This window comes from Salvelinus fontinalis, unplaced genomic scaffold (genome assembly GCF_029448725.1).
Source record: "Salvelinus fontinalis isolate EN_2023a unplaced genomic scaffold, ASM2944872v1 scaffold_0569, whole genome shotgun sequence".
NCBI classification, from domain to species: Eukaryota; Metazoa; Chordata; class Actinopteri; order Salmoniformes; family Salmonidae; genus Salvelinus; species Salvelinus fontinalis.
This window is the reverse complement of record NW_026600778.1, coordinates 1-16,732: the sequence shown is the minus strand read 5'-3', so window position 1 is coordinate 16,732 and position 16,732 is coordinate 1. Positions and strand designations below refer to the sequence as shown.

The 16,732-nt window shown below is 42.2% G+C and overlaps 1 protein-coding gene and 1 long non-coding RNA gene across 2 annotated transcripts; one reads left to right on the top strand and one right to left on the bottom strand.

Moving 5' to 3' along the window:
* Window positions 1-200: 200 nt before the first annotated feature.
* Window positions 201-15,966, bottom strand: LOC129846512 (uncharacterized). Its single transcript, XR_008758266.1, has 2 exons — window positions 15,808-15,966; window positions 201-1,037 (listed from the first exon to the last, which is right to left on the bottom strand). It is a non-coding gene; the product is annotated as an uncharacterized LOC129846512 (long non-coding RNA).
* Window positions 8,496-15,384, top strand: LOC129846511 (uncharacterized). The gene is made up of 2 exons (XM_055914442.1): window positions 8,496-9,784; window positions 9,823-15,384. Exon 2 carries the CDS (start codon window positions 12,999-13,001, stop codon window positions 14,628-14,630), a length of 1,632 nt encoding a protein of 543 aa, XP_055770417.1. The 5' UTR covers window positions 8,496-9,784; window positions 9,823-12,998; the 3' UTR covers window positions 14,631-15,384.
* Window positions 15,967-16,732: the final 766 nt, after the last annotated feature.

Below are 16,732 nucleotides of genomic sequence, written 5' to 3'. Positions count from 1 at the left end.
TAAAGTGGCTGTTCCACTGGATATCATAAGGTGAATGCACCAATTTGTAAGTCGCTCTGGAAAAGAGCGTCTGCTAAATGACTTAAATGTAAATGTAAATGGATGTTTGAAATATGAGTAGGTGATTTGAGTCATGCTTCTTCAGTAGTGGAATAAAGACAATTAGCATTTGAATGTTGTCAAGAAATACTGGAGTCATGTCAGATTGTTAATAACATTGATTATAGACCAATATATTATACTGCTTTCATGTGTGTATATACAGAAACATCTGCACCAATTATCATATTACGTGTATTTTCTTAAACAAGCAGCTTTTTCAACTTGTAGAAAACAGCTAGCTACATTTTGAAGTACTGCATTTTGATTAAAGTGGGTCACCAACGCAGTAAGTGTCACACAGCTCTTTTTTGTTAGTCACCTTTTGTTAAATAATACTCTTTCAATTCAGAGCCGGGATTTTCCCCTGAGGCTAATATCCATATCATGCTGCAATCATGATATTGATTGCAGCATAAGGTAGAATAAGGTAGAACCTCATTAAAATACTCCTACTACAATGTTAAAACATTCTACATTGTGACATCATTAAAATACTCCTACTACAATGTTAAAACATTCTGCATTGTGACATTATTTCATTGATATCATTAAACAACTCCTTCATGTATGTATTTTCTGATGTTTGATCAGAGCTCTTTTATCAGAGTATTTCTTGTCACATTGATCACAGCTATGAGGTTTCTCTCCTGTGTGTGTTCTCTGGTGTGAAGTCAGCTGGCTAGATGTAATAAAACTCTTCCCACATTGATCACAGCTATGAGATTTCTCTCCTGTGTGTGTTCTCTGGTGTATTTTAATTTCTGATGAAGATTTGCAACCTTTCCCACAGTCAGAGCAGCAATGAGATGTCTTCCCTGTGGGTCTCTGCTGGTGTTTCTTGAGGTGTTTTGACGTAGAGAGACTCTTCTCTGCCTCGTCAGCATCATGAGGTTGTTGAGGCTCCCCAGAGGATCCACGATAGTCACGCCTCTCTCCTGTGTGAACAAAAAGCAGGGCAGATGGTTTAAGGCCCACAACAGCAAAAATCCACTGTAAAAGGTGATGCCAACAGCGTGGTTGTACAAATAATGAAGTCAGTCATGAATGTTCATTATTTGACATTGGTCTTAAGACAGTCAAGTGTACAACAGTCATATTTTGTCTTGTTTTCACATTAGTAGTAACATCGACGATTGTATGCTAGAAATACTTTTTTTTAAAGTTGTTGAAATCCTAAGCAGTGTGCCAGACAACTTTTGGTCTCCAATATAGGCACCTTTCTGTAGGTCTATGTTGTTGTTAAGTGAAGTTATGGGTACTACAGTAGGTCTATGTTTTTAGGTGAAGTTATTGGTCCTACAGTAGGTCTATGGTATAACTAGTGGTTTCCGCATTAGCTTGGAGGAGTTTCTGCAACCAAATTGCGTTTTAGCAAACACAAAGGGCAGAGAGCGATGTAGAGAGTGATGCACCTATTTGGGGATGTCTGATAGTATTTACACACCACCACTAATGATTTGTGGAGCTTCTCAAAGTAATTTTCTTTTTTTCACCTCAAACAGCAAGTAAACAAAGTCTTACTAAAATCAATTGGCGAATGACAATAGTTCCTCAAAGTATTTGTAAAATATTTCCAGCTCTCACTCTTGATAACCACTCGACATAAAAGAGAAAAATGTAATGCTCTGATCCAGTGGAAATGTCATAAAATACCTGATTACTTCTTATCCCTTACACAAATAGCCTACAGCTGTGTCTGTCCCAAACTCACTGGCGCGGGAAACTCTCAGGGCCCAGAATATTTTATATCAAGTTTCGGACCAACAGGTGATAGAACTTGAAACATTGTATCAACTATGTAGACAGGCCATTCGCAGCCAATGTGATTTATTTTTATCTGGATATTTTCTAGCTGTTTTTATTTGTTGGCTTTATGTAGGCTATTTTTACATAGTTCGCAATGGCAATAAAAGTTATTAGATTTGTATAATTTTCATTTAGATAGAATGTAGAAATAATCATAGAAAATGATTATGAGATAGACTATTATAATTATTATTACTATTATAAATTAAATGAAACTGTTCCAGTAAAATGTGAATATGAAAATCATAAATGGCACCAGATCAGTAGAAATGGTCAGATAAATTGGCACTACAAATGGAAAAGGTCGCCGACTGCTGTTGTAGCCTATTACTGGAAACTTCAGGAGCATAAACGTCAGAATTTACGAAGGCCAGCCGCAGTGTGAGGAAGAAGAGTTTTTTTTTCTTATTGTAAGGCTATCTTGATCTCTGGTTCCCTCGAGTCATTTGTGTGTCTCAATTATTTAATAAAACGGGGGATTCCTATGTTGATGTAAAGAATATTTGCTACTCTGTGGTATGTAATGAGGAGACGCCAGACGCTGCACACATTTATGAAATTGCTTATTCCAGTTACTAATAAGCATGCACCCATTAAGAAAATGACTGTAAAAGCTGTTAAATCCCAGTGGATTAATAAGGAATTGAAAAATGGCATGGTTGAGAAGGATGAGGGAAAAGGAATGGAAAATAAGTCTGGCTGTACAACCGATTGGCAAACGTCCTGCAAATTGAGAAATCATGTGAGTAAACTGAATAAAAATTTAAAAAACAACACAATGAAACAAAGATAAATGACATAAAGAATGATTGTAAAAAGCTTTGGAGAACCTTACATAACATTTTGGGAAAAAATGAACTGTATCAGATGGCTCATTCATCACAAAGCCCACTACTTTTAGGATTTTTTCATTGGCAAGATTAGCAAACTTAGGCATGACATACCAGCAGCAAACGCTGACACTACACATCCAAGTATATCTGACCAAATTATGAAAGACAAGCATTGTAATTTAGAATTCCGTAAAGTCAGTGTGGAAGAGGTGAAAAAATTATTGTCTTCTATCAACAATGACAAGCCACCGGGGTCTGACAATCTAGATGGAAAATGACTGAGGATAATAGCGGACTATATTGCCACTCCTATTTTCAGTATCTTTATTTTAAGCCTAGTAGAGAGCGTGTGACCTCAGGCATGGAGGGAAGCTAAAGTCATTCGACATGTGTTATGCTCTGCATAGTTAGCTCCAGGTAAAATGTTGCACTTATTCAGCCATTCTGTGACCAAAACCAAGCTACATATGGACAGTACCAAAATAAACTGACTCTGGAAATGACAAAGCGCCTCGTAACCTTGCTGGAAATGGGACAAACGGACCCCTTCTGTGGTAACAGACTGGGACGATTTGTAATCAAATCTAATTCCCAGGAACGGGGTTCAAATGAACCACAGAGACTGTGTGGGATAATAACATGGCCGTGTCCAACCCTGCTTGTTCCCTCGACTCCACTACCAACCACCAATCTCCAACAGGGCCCTTAACCTGTAGTTAAGGGCCCTGTTGGACTACTTCGTAGTGAACTACAGGTAGGAATCAGCAATGAATCCCAATAATGAGCCACCTATGGGAGGGGTAACCCTTTGCGGAGAAATCTCGACGTATTACTGCTACCCTGGGGAGAATGATATACCCCTTGAACACTGGCTCCAACCCTCGTCGGATGTGGCAGGGCTTGCCACATCAGACTACAAAGGGAAGCACAGCCGATAGCTGCCCAGTGACACGAGCCTACAAGACGAGATAAATTACTTCTATGCTCGCTTCGAGGAAAGTAACACTGAAACATGCATGACAGCATCAGCTTTTCCAGACGACTTTGTGATCACGCTCTCCGCAGCCGATGTGAGTAAGCCCTTAAAAAAGGTTAACATTCACAAGGCCACAGGGCCAAATGGATTACCAGGACATGTACTCTAAGCATGCGCTCCCCAACTGGCAAGGGTCTTCACTGACATTTTCATCCCCTGTCTGAGTCTGTAATACCAAGATGTTTCAAGCAGACCACCATAGTGTTCTTGGGCACAGGGACTAAGGTAATCTGTCTAAATGACTACTGACCCGTAGCACTCACGTCTGTAGCCATGAAGTGCTTTGAAAGGCTGGTCGTGGCTCACATCAACACCACTATCCCAGAAACCCTAGACCCACTCCAATTTGCATACCGCTCCAACAGATCCACAGATGATGCAACCTCTATTGCACTCCACACTGCACTTTCCCACCTGGACAAAAGGAACACCCACGTGAGAATGCTATTCATCGACTACAGCTCAGCGTTCAACACCATAGTACGCTCAAAGCTCATCACTAAGCTAAGGACCCTGGGACTAAACACTGAGCACGCCCCCATTCTCATCGAAGGGGTTGTAGTGGAGCAGTTGAAAGCTTCAAGTTCCTTGGTATCCACATCCTTGGTGTCCACGTTATAGGTTTAGTTAACTGGTGAACTGTTGAAATCATGGAAACATAATCACGATTCTAATTCTAGATTTGGAATAGAATGTGCAGCACCTTGAATATATTGTTGTTTCACTACCAATTAATAAACCAGGGAGGAATTACTGACAGAGTAGGAGCGTGGTGGAGACATCCAAGAGAGGGAAATCAGGAAGGGAAATGGCAGCAAGTAGTGCAGACGAAAGGGATAACAAGTTCGTGAAGCAACAGATGTGCTGGAATGAGAACAATATAGATGGAATGAGAACAATATAGATGGAATGACAACAATATAGATGCTACTTTGAGAACACAAACTCTCACATCTTTCACAGCACAGAGCGAGGGAGTCCAGGGATGACTGGAGGTGCAATGGAGGAAGCATTGTGGGATTCTCTTGGCGCGAGTACAGTTGGTGAGAATGCATGGAGGATGGTGAAGAACAGTCACTTTAACTCTTTAACCCTACATGTACATATTACCTCAACTAACCGGTGCCCCCGTACATTGACTCGGTACAGTTGTTGAGACTGAGTGGACGATGGTGAAGAACAGTGGAGTGAAAAGGGCTAAAGTTGGTAATGAACAGCAGTTTAGGGTCGGAGTGGGAATCATCAGCAAGGATGTTTTTTGTGGGTGACCTGTTAACGGTCTCAAAGAGGGTGAAGGATGAATTGGGTAAAGTGGAATCGGTTCGAGTGACCAGGAGCTGTATGATTCTGATACTGATTGTGTGTCAACAGCGCAAAAGGAGAAAGCTTTGTGTGGTTTAGGTTAAACATTTCAGGTAGACGCAGGTTGATTAAAATGAATGATAGACGGAAGGTTTTACTGTGGTTTGGTGAAGTGGTTCTCTCATCTTATGTAAAAACCTGGGTAAGTGAGATATACAGAAGCCGCTGCAGTTTGGACATGTGGCAGGTGTTTGTCAAAGGTATAAATATGTCGTAGTCAGATGAAGCATGTTGTAATTGTGATGGGAATCACGTTCCCGAGTTCCCGGAGTGCCCTGTATGAATGAAGGATGTCACAGTAGCTAGGATGATCAGGCCCATCCAGCAGGTGTCCTATGTGGAGGCAGTGAAAATAGCTGAAGGACTAGCGAGGAGAAGGTAGCTCATGTCCCACAGTCTGCAGTGAAGCCATGCAGGAGAAGGATCCCAACACACTAATAGTGAACAAGGTGGACTTTGTTGTGTTTATAGAGCAAGTGATAAATTACATTAATAAATTATTAGTAAAATTTGTCAAAAACTAGCAGTTTCCGCATTAGCATGGAGGAGTTTCTACAACAAAATTGCGTTTGCATTGCCTTCACTGCCACAGTGATAAATTGCATTAATAATAAACTAATAAAACATCAAAGAAGCTAGACATCATTGTGAAGGCGGCAAACAGATTTCTGGATCTCCAGGACTTCAGACAAAATGTTACAGGGAGTACTGAATGAAGACGTTCCACCCCTCCCAGGTTCCTGAACCTGTGTAGGGATCTGAATAGTACCATTTTTGTTTGAAATTCAGGGTAGTGGAGTGAATTTGGTTCGTGTTTATTTTACGTAATTAGTATGATTTGTTAATCCCATGCGTTTTCGTTATCTTTTACAAACCCGTACAGTAGGTGCCAGCAATACACCTGATGAGTGTAGTCTGACAATAAACCTCAGAGAAGAAGACATGGTAGGAACCAAAGTGTTGGTCAGTGTTTCCAGTTGACCCTAATTAGATGTTACATTACATGTTGTTTTCTTACTTCATGTAGCCGGCTAGCTAGCCAACATATTCATACTTCGCTTACTCCTCTCTGATAAGATACCTCTGCACAAACATGCTTATCTAGGCCTACACCAGCACTGGTACCAGGCAGTATTAGCTAGCTACGTTTGCGCTGACTCTTAATACATTTAGCAAGCTAGCTAGCCCGCTAACTAGCGATTAGCAGCTAACATTATTTAAGCAAAACCTTGCTAAGACAAGACAATCTTTCGCCTTTAATGTAATGGCATGAACAGTATTGCCAGAATATTGTAAAATGACTTATCAACAGCTGTAACAATTTGACCCCAACAGGAAATCTACACTGGCAGTTATAGAAAGACCCATGTACAATATAACCATTGATTCTTGAAGAATATAACTTATATATGCCTCAAATGTTTTAACCGTATTACCCCACCAGAAACCAAAACATAAGCTCGTATAATGCCACTGTTTGTAAACAAATACTATATGGCTGAGGAGTAGGGTCGATCCAAGCGTTCTGACCTCACAACGACAGTAAAGCACCCAAGCTAACTGCCTAACGTTGGATGACTTGCTAGACACAAATGAGAGAAAACCTCTTACCATTTTACTTGCCCTAGCAGAGCTGGTTAGGCTGTTTTCATGTTATCCAGAGCGTTGGTGACTAACTGTGCTGCTGGCAACAATTTAATTTGAGCTTTTTTGCAGATGTTTACTGACACCGGCCATATTCAACAGGTGTTGAGCGTTATTAAATAAATCAGTTATTCTGCGCTCTAATCAAGTCAATAAACATTGAGTAGTTAGTTAGAATATAGTTAGTATACTGGCAAGTTGGATGTATAAGTAACCAACTAACGTTAGGTAGTGTGGGGTTTTTATAAGGTTTTTGACATGCTTAACTAACTATTCTTATGCATTAAAGTTTGAATTGCTGACTCTTGTGAACCTGCATTTTCCATTAGTCTCTACTCTTACCAGTGCTCTGTCTAACCATGAATATCAGCCTGAAATGTGTGTGTGTTAGAGAGAGCGCTGTACTGTATGAAATATGTGTGTGTATGCAACAAATGTATCAGTAGTGTGGGCGCTGTACTATGTGACCGAGACTGTGCTAATCTTAGAGAGACACAGGAGGGGGGTGAATCAGGAGACTGCTGAATAGACAATAACAGATAAACTATACACACGAAAAACATATGTGAGGTTCTGAGTTATGCACTATAACCCAATACTATAACAAACGTGATTAGCAACTGTATCATATGTGATTGAATATTGTATTGTATATGATTGAATACTATAACAAATGTGATTTGATATTGACAAACTGTTTGGGCGCTTGGATGTCTGTATGTGTGTGCTGGAAGTAACAGTTAGCTCAGATAAGAAGCTGGGAAGCTGTAGTTAGCCTTGAGCGAGAACAGAGGACAATGCATACAGGTGCAGATATCTCAGACAATGTTATAAAACTGTCTGACCTCAGTCTCTGGGGTGAAGGAGGGTAATCTACACAGCAACAGCGTTGGGACATCATATGCGCTAAGGGGCTAGGACTGGCTTAAGGCGCCAACATCAACGATAGGCTGGGTGAGTCTAAACCACGCCCAGTCTCTACTCTGACAGGCCGGCTCGGAAGCGGGAACAATCTCTGTCACGAGTATAAAATACTATCTTTGTCGGAAACAAATCAGTTGTTGTTGTTTTTGTTGTTGTTGAAGTAGAAGATGTAGTTGTAATTGTAGTTCCTTGTCCCACCCTGCGGGGTGGTGCAGTGACCCGGTATATACGGAAAATGTGTTTGTCATTTATTAACTTTTGAATTAAACAATTATTTTAACCAAGTTCAGGTGTTCCTATCTCAGTTGAACTTTCGCAACCCTAACAGTAGCTAGCTCACATACTGGTACATCCTGCTGTAAAGATTTGCTATGCGTTTTGTAAGGATAGTGTAGCTAACCTAACGTGTAACTTATTTGAACAGTCATTAGTTTATTACATTGTTCAACATTTGTCATAGTTATTTATAGCAGTTCATTTGTATCCGCTCTCTCGTTGGACTTCGGCTGCATATTTTCCCCCATTTTATTCTAATCTGAAAACGTTGAAGCCACGCCCATTTCCTGAAGAATTGCATTTTGGGCCCTAATGCACTGCGTGTACATGGCATATTTTGGCGAATTTAGTACGACATCCGGGAACTTTTGGCATACTAACTATATCATACTATGACCAATAAGCAGACTATATACTCAATTTACTTCACAAATAGTGCAGTTAGTATGAGTATTCTAACACAGCTCAGGACTCTGGGCAGTGTAAGAAAAACTTTTATGCTCATATATGCTTGAAGCCAAGATAGGCCTTTATATCTATGCATTAGCTTTTAGTAACAAAAGGCAAAGCAAATGAACTTATATTACAAGTGTGTTTGCAGTATGTTGCACAACCTGCTTCTGGCATGCCATACTAATGTTTCCACATACAGCCAAGAAAACAGGAACTGGGTCAACCGCAGAGGTCTAAGGGACTTCATCTTGTGATGACATCTGCTGATGGCTGGAAGACACACACACACACACACACACCACCCACGCACATTCACACTCAAACACAGAGAACCACACACACCGCATTAATACCTAATAGAGCTTCTAGGGATCCTAAGCTTATCAACATTGTGCACCCACGGCAGTTGGGAAATTCAAAACAGACATTAAGCAAGGGACATTCTTCAACAACAATGGTGGACCAATAAGCATGGACTACGCCCGGACCAGAGCCAACCAGAGGACCAGGACTTCAAAGAATCAACCTACTTTCTGTACTGTATATAATCTGTAATCAACCTGTTTTAGGGGCTCTCTTCTTTTAGCTCACTCGGAGTTCTTAGACGGAGCCCGCATGCGCAGTACCAAATATATTTACTCTGAATAAACTGCTGATTGTTAAACTTTAACTCCTCGTCTGAGTCGATCCTTGACCGACTCGCTCACCTGTGCACCTCACCTTTTATCAACAGAACTTTGGTAGCAGAGGATGGTTTACTAAAGACCCATAAAACGTGAGAGTGCGGGAGCGAATTGGTGAAAGGACGGCTCAAGGAGACAGACGAGCCAATTTGGGGGAGGACTACAATTCTGCTCAACTCGGGTAAACTGATCTCTGGTCGACCACTGAAAAGGTAAGCAAAACCTGTTAAAACAAACTTTGCACATTGTCGTATAGTCCAACACCAAATTTAAGATCAGTAATACCGAGTGTGAGTATGAATTTTGTGTAAATTTATTACTAAATTCCACCAAGCAGTGAAGTAAACGTATGTGGTACAATACAATGTTAGATGTATTAGACTGAATTTTTATTGTTTGTAAAATTAAGATGAAACAGGCTTAATTTTTATTGTTTGTAAAATTAAGATGAAACAGGCTTAATTTTTATTGTTTGTAAAATTAAGATGAAACAGGCTTAATTTGTATTGTTTGTAAAATTAAGATGAAACAGGCTTAATTTTATTGTTTGTAGAATTAAGATGAAACAGGCTTAATTTTATTGTTTGTAAAATTAAGATGAAACAGGCTTAGTTTTATTGTTTGTAAAATTAAGATGAAACAGGCTTAATTTTATTGTTTGTAAAGTTAAGATGAAACAGGCTTAATTTTTATTGTTTGTAAGGTTAAGATGAAACAGGCTTAATTTTATTGTTTGACAATTAGGATGAAACAGGCTTAATTGTATTGTTTGTAGACTAAGTGTACCTAGGGTGAAACAGACCTAGAAGAGATACTATTCAGACAGTTCGGCAGCGTTCCGATGAGGAATAGATCTGTGTTATGTACAATTAGGATGAAACAGGCTTAATTGTATTGTTTGTAGACTAAGTGTACCTAGGGTGAAACAGACCTAGAAGAGATACTATTCAGACAGTTCGGCAGCGTTCCGATGAGGAATAGATCTGTGTTATGTACAATTAGGATGAAACAGGCTTAAGTTGTGCACCTAGGGTGAAACAGACTTAGAAGAGATACTATTCAGACAGTTCGGCAGCGTTCCGATGAGGGATAGATCTGTGTTTTGAATATGACCAACAGATTCGGTAATACAAGGACAAGGTAATTTACATACCATAACTTAGCTCATGACTGGTTAAATGTGTTGTAAAGTTGCTACCTGAGTTCAAAGGGGTATGCGAATGAGGCATATTGTTAATTGATTAGCAAACCAACAGACTGGCTGTGACCGGTGAGGTTTTAACTGTACACAGCGTTTCACAAGGTTTTAATTGGGTCTTATGTCTCGTTCAACTCTGAGTATATGACGGAGGAGCTCTGAGTTAAGACAGAGTACGAGTAATTGTTTCTCCAAGAATACATCGCTGTCTCAAGGCAGTGACGGGCTAAGTATATTCAGATAGTCACAATTATTTCATCACCATGGCAGCTTCGCAATCTCCAAAACTGAAATTTAACGAGTATCTAGACCAGCGGGTGCAGGAAAGGGCAGGGGGAAAGGTACAGTGGAAAGAGTATAAGAAAGTGTGAGAAGGGTTAAAGTTGAAGTGGACACAAGCAGGTTATCTGGTAGGGGGAACACCAACCAGGGTTCAGCTGAACACAATGGAAGGAGAGCTAAGAGAGGGGAAGCAGAGTGCAAGGGACAGCGAAGTAGACCTAAATAAACAATACGTATTTAGGAAGGAAGGGACTAAGCAGAGAGAGACAGCAGAGGCTGAGTTGAAAATAGGCACTTGGGCTATCGAGGAGATCCGAAGATACCAAATGACAAAAAAAAGCGGAAGTAATGGCAGTAGTCACTGACATAAAAGAGGGAGGAGACCCCACAACCCCACCAGCCAACCCAGACGAAGGACAACCACCCAACCAGCGCCTCTATCCAAACCTGCCAGAAGAATACAGACCCCCACCCTACTCGCCTCCCTCAGCCTCACCACCAGCTACTATACAGGCCCCTGTATTAACTGTGAGAGGGGGTGTGGTGAAGGGGGAAGTGGCAGTACGCCTGATGGAGGGAACAATCGATGTTGTGGATCTGGAGCCCCCTGGCGTTCTCTACTCCATGGACACTGGGAATTTGGGTTCCCCTGGAGGACGATCAACAAGCAACCCATTTATTTTTTCTGAGGAGCCAAGACTGCTGTCACGGCTCACTCCGAACCCCAGGACACAGGAAGAACCACTGGGGAACAATGACTTTCAGATATCGGGATCTTTTTCACATCAAAGAACTACAGCTCTCAGCAGGATCATATGAACACTCAGTTTGGGGACAGAGGGGAGCCACAAAAGGGATGGATGACCTCTGGCGTTCCCATGATGGAAGATTAGTAGCACCAGCTAATCTCTGCCCAGAACTGATTCGAGAAGCGCACGGCCTGACACATGAGGGAAAACTGAAGACCCTACAAAAATTTCTTATGTATGGTGGCATCCATACATGAAGGAAATGACTGACTTGTTTTGCGACAGTTGCACTATCTGTGGAAATTACAACCCGAAGAAACCATACCAAACACCAATGGGTCATTACCCGGTACCCAATGCCTGTTTTCAAGACATCAGCATAGATTACACAGACATGGGAGCAGAGCAAGTGAAAGGGGGAAAGAGGTATTTGCTAGTAATGGTAGACAGATTCTCCAAATGGGTAGAAGCAATCCCAACAGCCAAAGAGGATGCGAAGTCTGTCATTAAGTGGCTACAAACGGAACTCATACCTAGGTATGGGGTCCCGCGACAAATCAGATCCGACAATGGGTCCCACTTCTCCAATCAACACCTGAGACAGGTTGAGGAGAGGTTTGGCATTACACACAAATTCGGTTCGGTGTATAAGCCGCAATCGCAGGGACTTGTGGAACGCTGTAACCAAACTTTGAAGGCTAAGATAGCTAAGGTTTGTGCAGGGACAAAATTGACGTGGGTGGAAGCCCTGCCCCTGGCACTGATGGCCATGAGGTCCTCACCAGGTGCAGGGACACATCTTTCACCCCATGAAATAATGACAGGCCGAGTGATGCCTGGGCCGCCAAGAGAGGGAGGTCATATGCCCCCTCTTGATGTCCACCAGATAGGAATGTCTGACTATGTAAAAAAAACTGACCGAATTATCTGCAGCTCTCTCCATACAGATACACCGTGTCGCAGAGGGGGAGCTGACGGATGACCAGGGACAACCAAGGGTAAAGGTTGGAGACTGGGTAAGGATCAAGGTCCACAAAAGAAAGTGGGCAGATCCCAGGTGGACTGGACCGTACGAAGTGAAGGAAGTTACTTCACACTCAGTCCAGGTCAAAGGTAAATCGGGCGCACCTTGGCACCACCTGACTCACTGTACACCAGCACCAGCACCTGACAGAACACTGACTGAAGTCAGAAGCGACTTGATCGCATCTAATTCGGCTACAAATTCGGTACGCCCTGACAACTGAAGAATGTGGAGGCGACTCCACTCCACAGGTGCCAGGGAGGGCCACCCATGGTCTAGACAACAGAGAACGCCGATGTTCTCTTCCAATGTTTGTACTGTTTATGATAACCTCAGGTTGCATAGTGGGAATAATGCTTTGGGCTTTTGAACACATGGCTAATAATGTGGTCAAGATATCTGATGGCGCCAACTCTACCTCTAACGCTAGTATGCCCAGGCACATAGTACGCAAAAGACACATTGAACCTATCAACCAAAATTGCACCACAAACCAGGTTAGAAGCACCACCTTATGTGTACCCGCTAATGTAACCACCACCATTACACTGTCTTGGGGGTTATTGGGAAAAGCTAGGAATGGCTAGGGAGGGCATGCTCTGGAATACACCAGATTTAACTGGTATATGACAAAAGGGGGGTTTCAGGAGTGGTCATGGAAGAGCCTGGTCGCTGAGACTGGTCCTGACTGGTCCAGTTATTCATCAGGACAAGCAGTTCTTATCTGGCGGAAAAGATTGTCACTGACTAGGACTAAATTGCGTAATTGGGGTTTATCACTAATTATCCGACCAGGTACTGGGACGGGTTGTCAGGATTTTATATTAGCACCACATGTAGAATCTAGCAAGGATCTACTCTACTGGCCAGTAAAAATCTGCATTACACAGCAGGCTCAGCCCTCTGCTATTACTGACCGGTTTACTGTTTTAACATCTAAGGGAAAGGGCGATTGGGGTCCTATTAATATGGTCACCACTCCTACCACCCCTGATGATACCATTCTTACTGCCACCGGAATCTCAGGTTTCAATAACAATTGGCTACTATTGACCGAACAAGCAGCTAACATGACCCTGCAAAGCTGTGTAGTTTGCATGGGAGCTAGGCCATTGCTCCGCATAGTCCCAGCCGCTATTAGCGGAGACTGTCTATTGCCCCTTATGAACAAAGACAACCCACCTGAGAAATGTTCACAGTGGGACACTGTTTATCCGGTAGTCACCACGGTGGTCAATAAACCGATATTTTCCTCCAGTGTGGCAAGAGCTAATTTTACATGTATAAACATGATAGGTGGAGGGACAAGGTTGGGTAAGCTCCCTGATAGTTGGTGCTGGTACACTCACATGCTTACGGCAAATTTTAAACCAGTGTCTAGAGCTGATGTGTGGTGGTGGTGTGGAGGTAATAGGTTGTTGTCACGATTTCCTCCTACCTCATCTGGTTTATGTGCCCTAGTGTCTTTGCTCCTTCCCATTACAGTCCATCCCATGAGTGTGTCTGAACTCATGTCCCAAGTGGAAGAGGCGAAGTTGAGCCGACCCAAGCGAGAGGTGCACCCCACTGCTGAGAACCCGACCTACATTGATGCTATTGGGGTACCCAGAGGGGTGCCGGATAAGTATAAGTTAGTGAATCAAGTCAATGCAGGACTTGAATCGTCCATATGCTGGTGGTGCACCGTTAATAAAAATGTTGATCGGATAAATTATATCCATTTTAATGTACAACGTTTAGGCAACTGGACTCAGCAAGGGTTTGAGGCAGTCCATGGTCAACTATCAGCTACCAGCCTTATGGCTTTCCAGAATCGTATCGCTGTAGACATGCTGTTGGCAGAAAAGGGAGGTGTTTGCTCCATGTTTGGGGAACACTGTTGCACGTTCATTCCTAACAATACGGCCTCTGATGGTAGTCTGACAGTAGCACTAGAGGGACTGAGGACTTTGAATGGTAAAATGAAGTCCCACTCCGGCATCGACTCCTCTATGTGGGATTCTTGGATGAATGTGTTTGGCAAATATAAAACCTTGATTTCCTCAATCCTAGTTTCTATCTCCGTCTTTGCAGCAGTTCTTGTTCTGTGTGGTTGCTGCTGCATACCATGCATACGATCCTTAATAGATAGGCTCATTACCAAAGCCATTGACCCCCATAGCACGGCGCAGATGTTCCCATTATTGGGCCCAGAGGATGTTTATGACGACCTAGGGACGGAAGCAGAGTTCATAAGTATGGACTGTGCTGTTGACTGATTGGTCACGTCTCTGAAGAGACGTGAAGAGAGGGAATAATCAAAACTTTTCTCTGAAAAGTTTCTTTCCAGACAGTTAGTCACGTCTAGGAAGACGTGAAGAGAGGGATTTGTAAGAAAAACTTTTATGCTCATATATGCTTGAAGCCAAGATAGGCCTTTATATATATGCATTAGCTTTTAGTAACAAAAGGCAAAGCAAATGAACTTATATTACAAGTGTGTTTGCAGTATGTTGCACAACCTGCTTCTGGCATGCCATACTAATGTTTCCACATACAGCCAAGAAAACAGGAACTGGGTCAACCGCAGAGGTCTAAGGGACTTCATCTTGTGATGACATATCTGCTGATGGCTGGAAGACACACACACACACACACACACCACCCACGCACATTCACACTCAAACACAGAGAACCACACACACCGCATTAATACCTAATAGAGCTTCTAGGGATCCTAAGCTTATCAACATTGTGCACCCACGGCAGTTGGGAAATTCAAAACAGACATTAAGCAAGGGACATTCTTCAACAACAATGGTGGACCAATAAGCATGGACTACGCCCGGACCAGAGCCAACCAGAGGACCAGGACTTCAAAGAATCAACCTACTTTCTGTACTGTATATAATCTGTAATCAACCTGTTTTAGGGGCTCTCTTCTTTTAGCTCACTCGGAGTTCTTAGACGGAGCCCGCATGCGCAGTACCAAATATATTTACTCTGAATAAACTGCTGATTGTTAAACTTTAACTCCTCGTCTGAGTCGATCCTTGACCGACTCGCTCACCTGTGCACCTCACCTTTTATCAACAGCAGCCATTTTGTTTGTTTAAAAACTAGGTTGCCCTTTTCAAAAAGCGACACAACAATCAATCAACCAACCTGCAGTTCAACCAATAACAAAGCTGTAATTCCACCACTGTTTTGGTAATAAAATGATGGATGGGGCTGGAAAAATGTAACTACTCCCAAATTCATAGACAGACTATGGATGCAAGGACTGACCATCCATGATATCAACATTATAGTTTTAACCATGTTGATGCTATACAGTGTTGGTTTACATTGTTTCTAAAGCTTATTTGGGGTTCTGATGGGGTAAACAGTTGAACTAAGCTCATGAGGCATGTGTTATATTCTTCAATAATAATTATTTCACTGTAACAGCCTCACCTTCTACTTGTTTTTGTATTGTAACAACCTCCTCTTCCTCCTCCTCCTCCTCTTTCACGAGAGCTACTTTCTCCATCCAACAGACCTTATCTCTTCTTCAGCAGGAACGGGGTTAAGTTTGAGACTGGAATTATGAGGCATGTACTGAAGTCGCTAAGCGGTATAATTCAAAGCAGTGTCACTTTATCAGCAGCACGTGATCAATGACGTCTGAATAATAATTTCGTCGAACACCTGATTGGTTTGGTATTGGGCTCGTTCGACATTGCAGCCGACAGTGCAGGTGGCTGCTGACTGACTAATTTACAAATCACCTTGCATCATAAATAACTACTCATTGTTATTTATAAATCAGTCAGCCAGTCACCGTTTACCCACAACGCAGCATGGAGTTGATGCTCTCGAACACGGCCAGTGGTTTAATTTATGACATAATGGCTACGCTGCTACGCGTGTGACTTCATCTATAAAATGTGGCTGTTCTAAATTCTGTGTCGCTCAAAGCCTTGAGTAATGAACCTATTTTGGACACAATTGTCTGGAAAGAGCCAATGATTCAGGAAGCTTTGTTTCCCCATCACTACTTTTCAGCATGTTTTCTGTGAAATAGACTACGGGAGTTTTGTAACTTTTTTCCACGTTGGCTTACTGTTAGTTGGGTTCTGATTGGTCTCCGGTAGTTGGTCTCGCTGACCATAACCGTACTAGTTGGCTACGCTGGTTAGGCTAATGCTAGTTGGCTAAATAACTAACGTTGGCTGGTTGGCTAAGATAACTGCATATAACTAATGTTAACTGGCTGGCTAAGATAACTGCATATAGCTAAAGTTAGCTGGCTGGTTTAAGATAACTGCATATAGCTAAAGTTAGCTGGCTGGTTTAAGATAACTGCATATAGCTAAAGTTAGCTGGTTGGGGATGGGGG

What these genes read in the sequence shown, in the direction of transcription:
- LOC129846511 (XM_055914442.1), top strand. Translation starts at nt 12,999, where the DNA reads ATGACAAAAGGGGGGTTTCAGGAGTGGTCATGGAAGAGCCTGGTCGCT.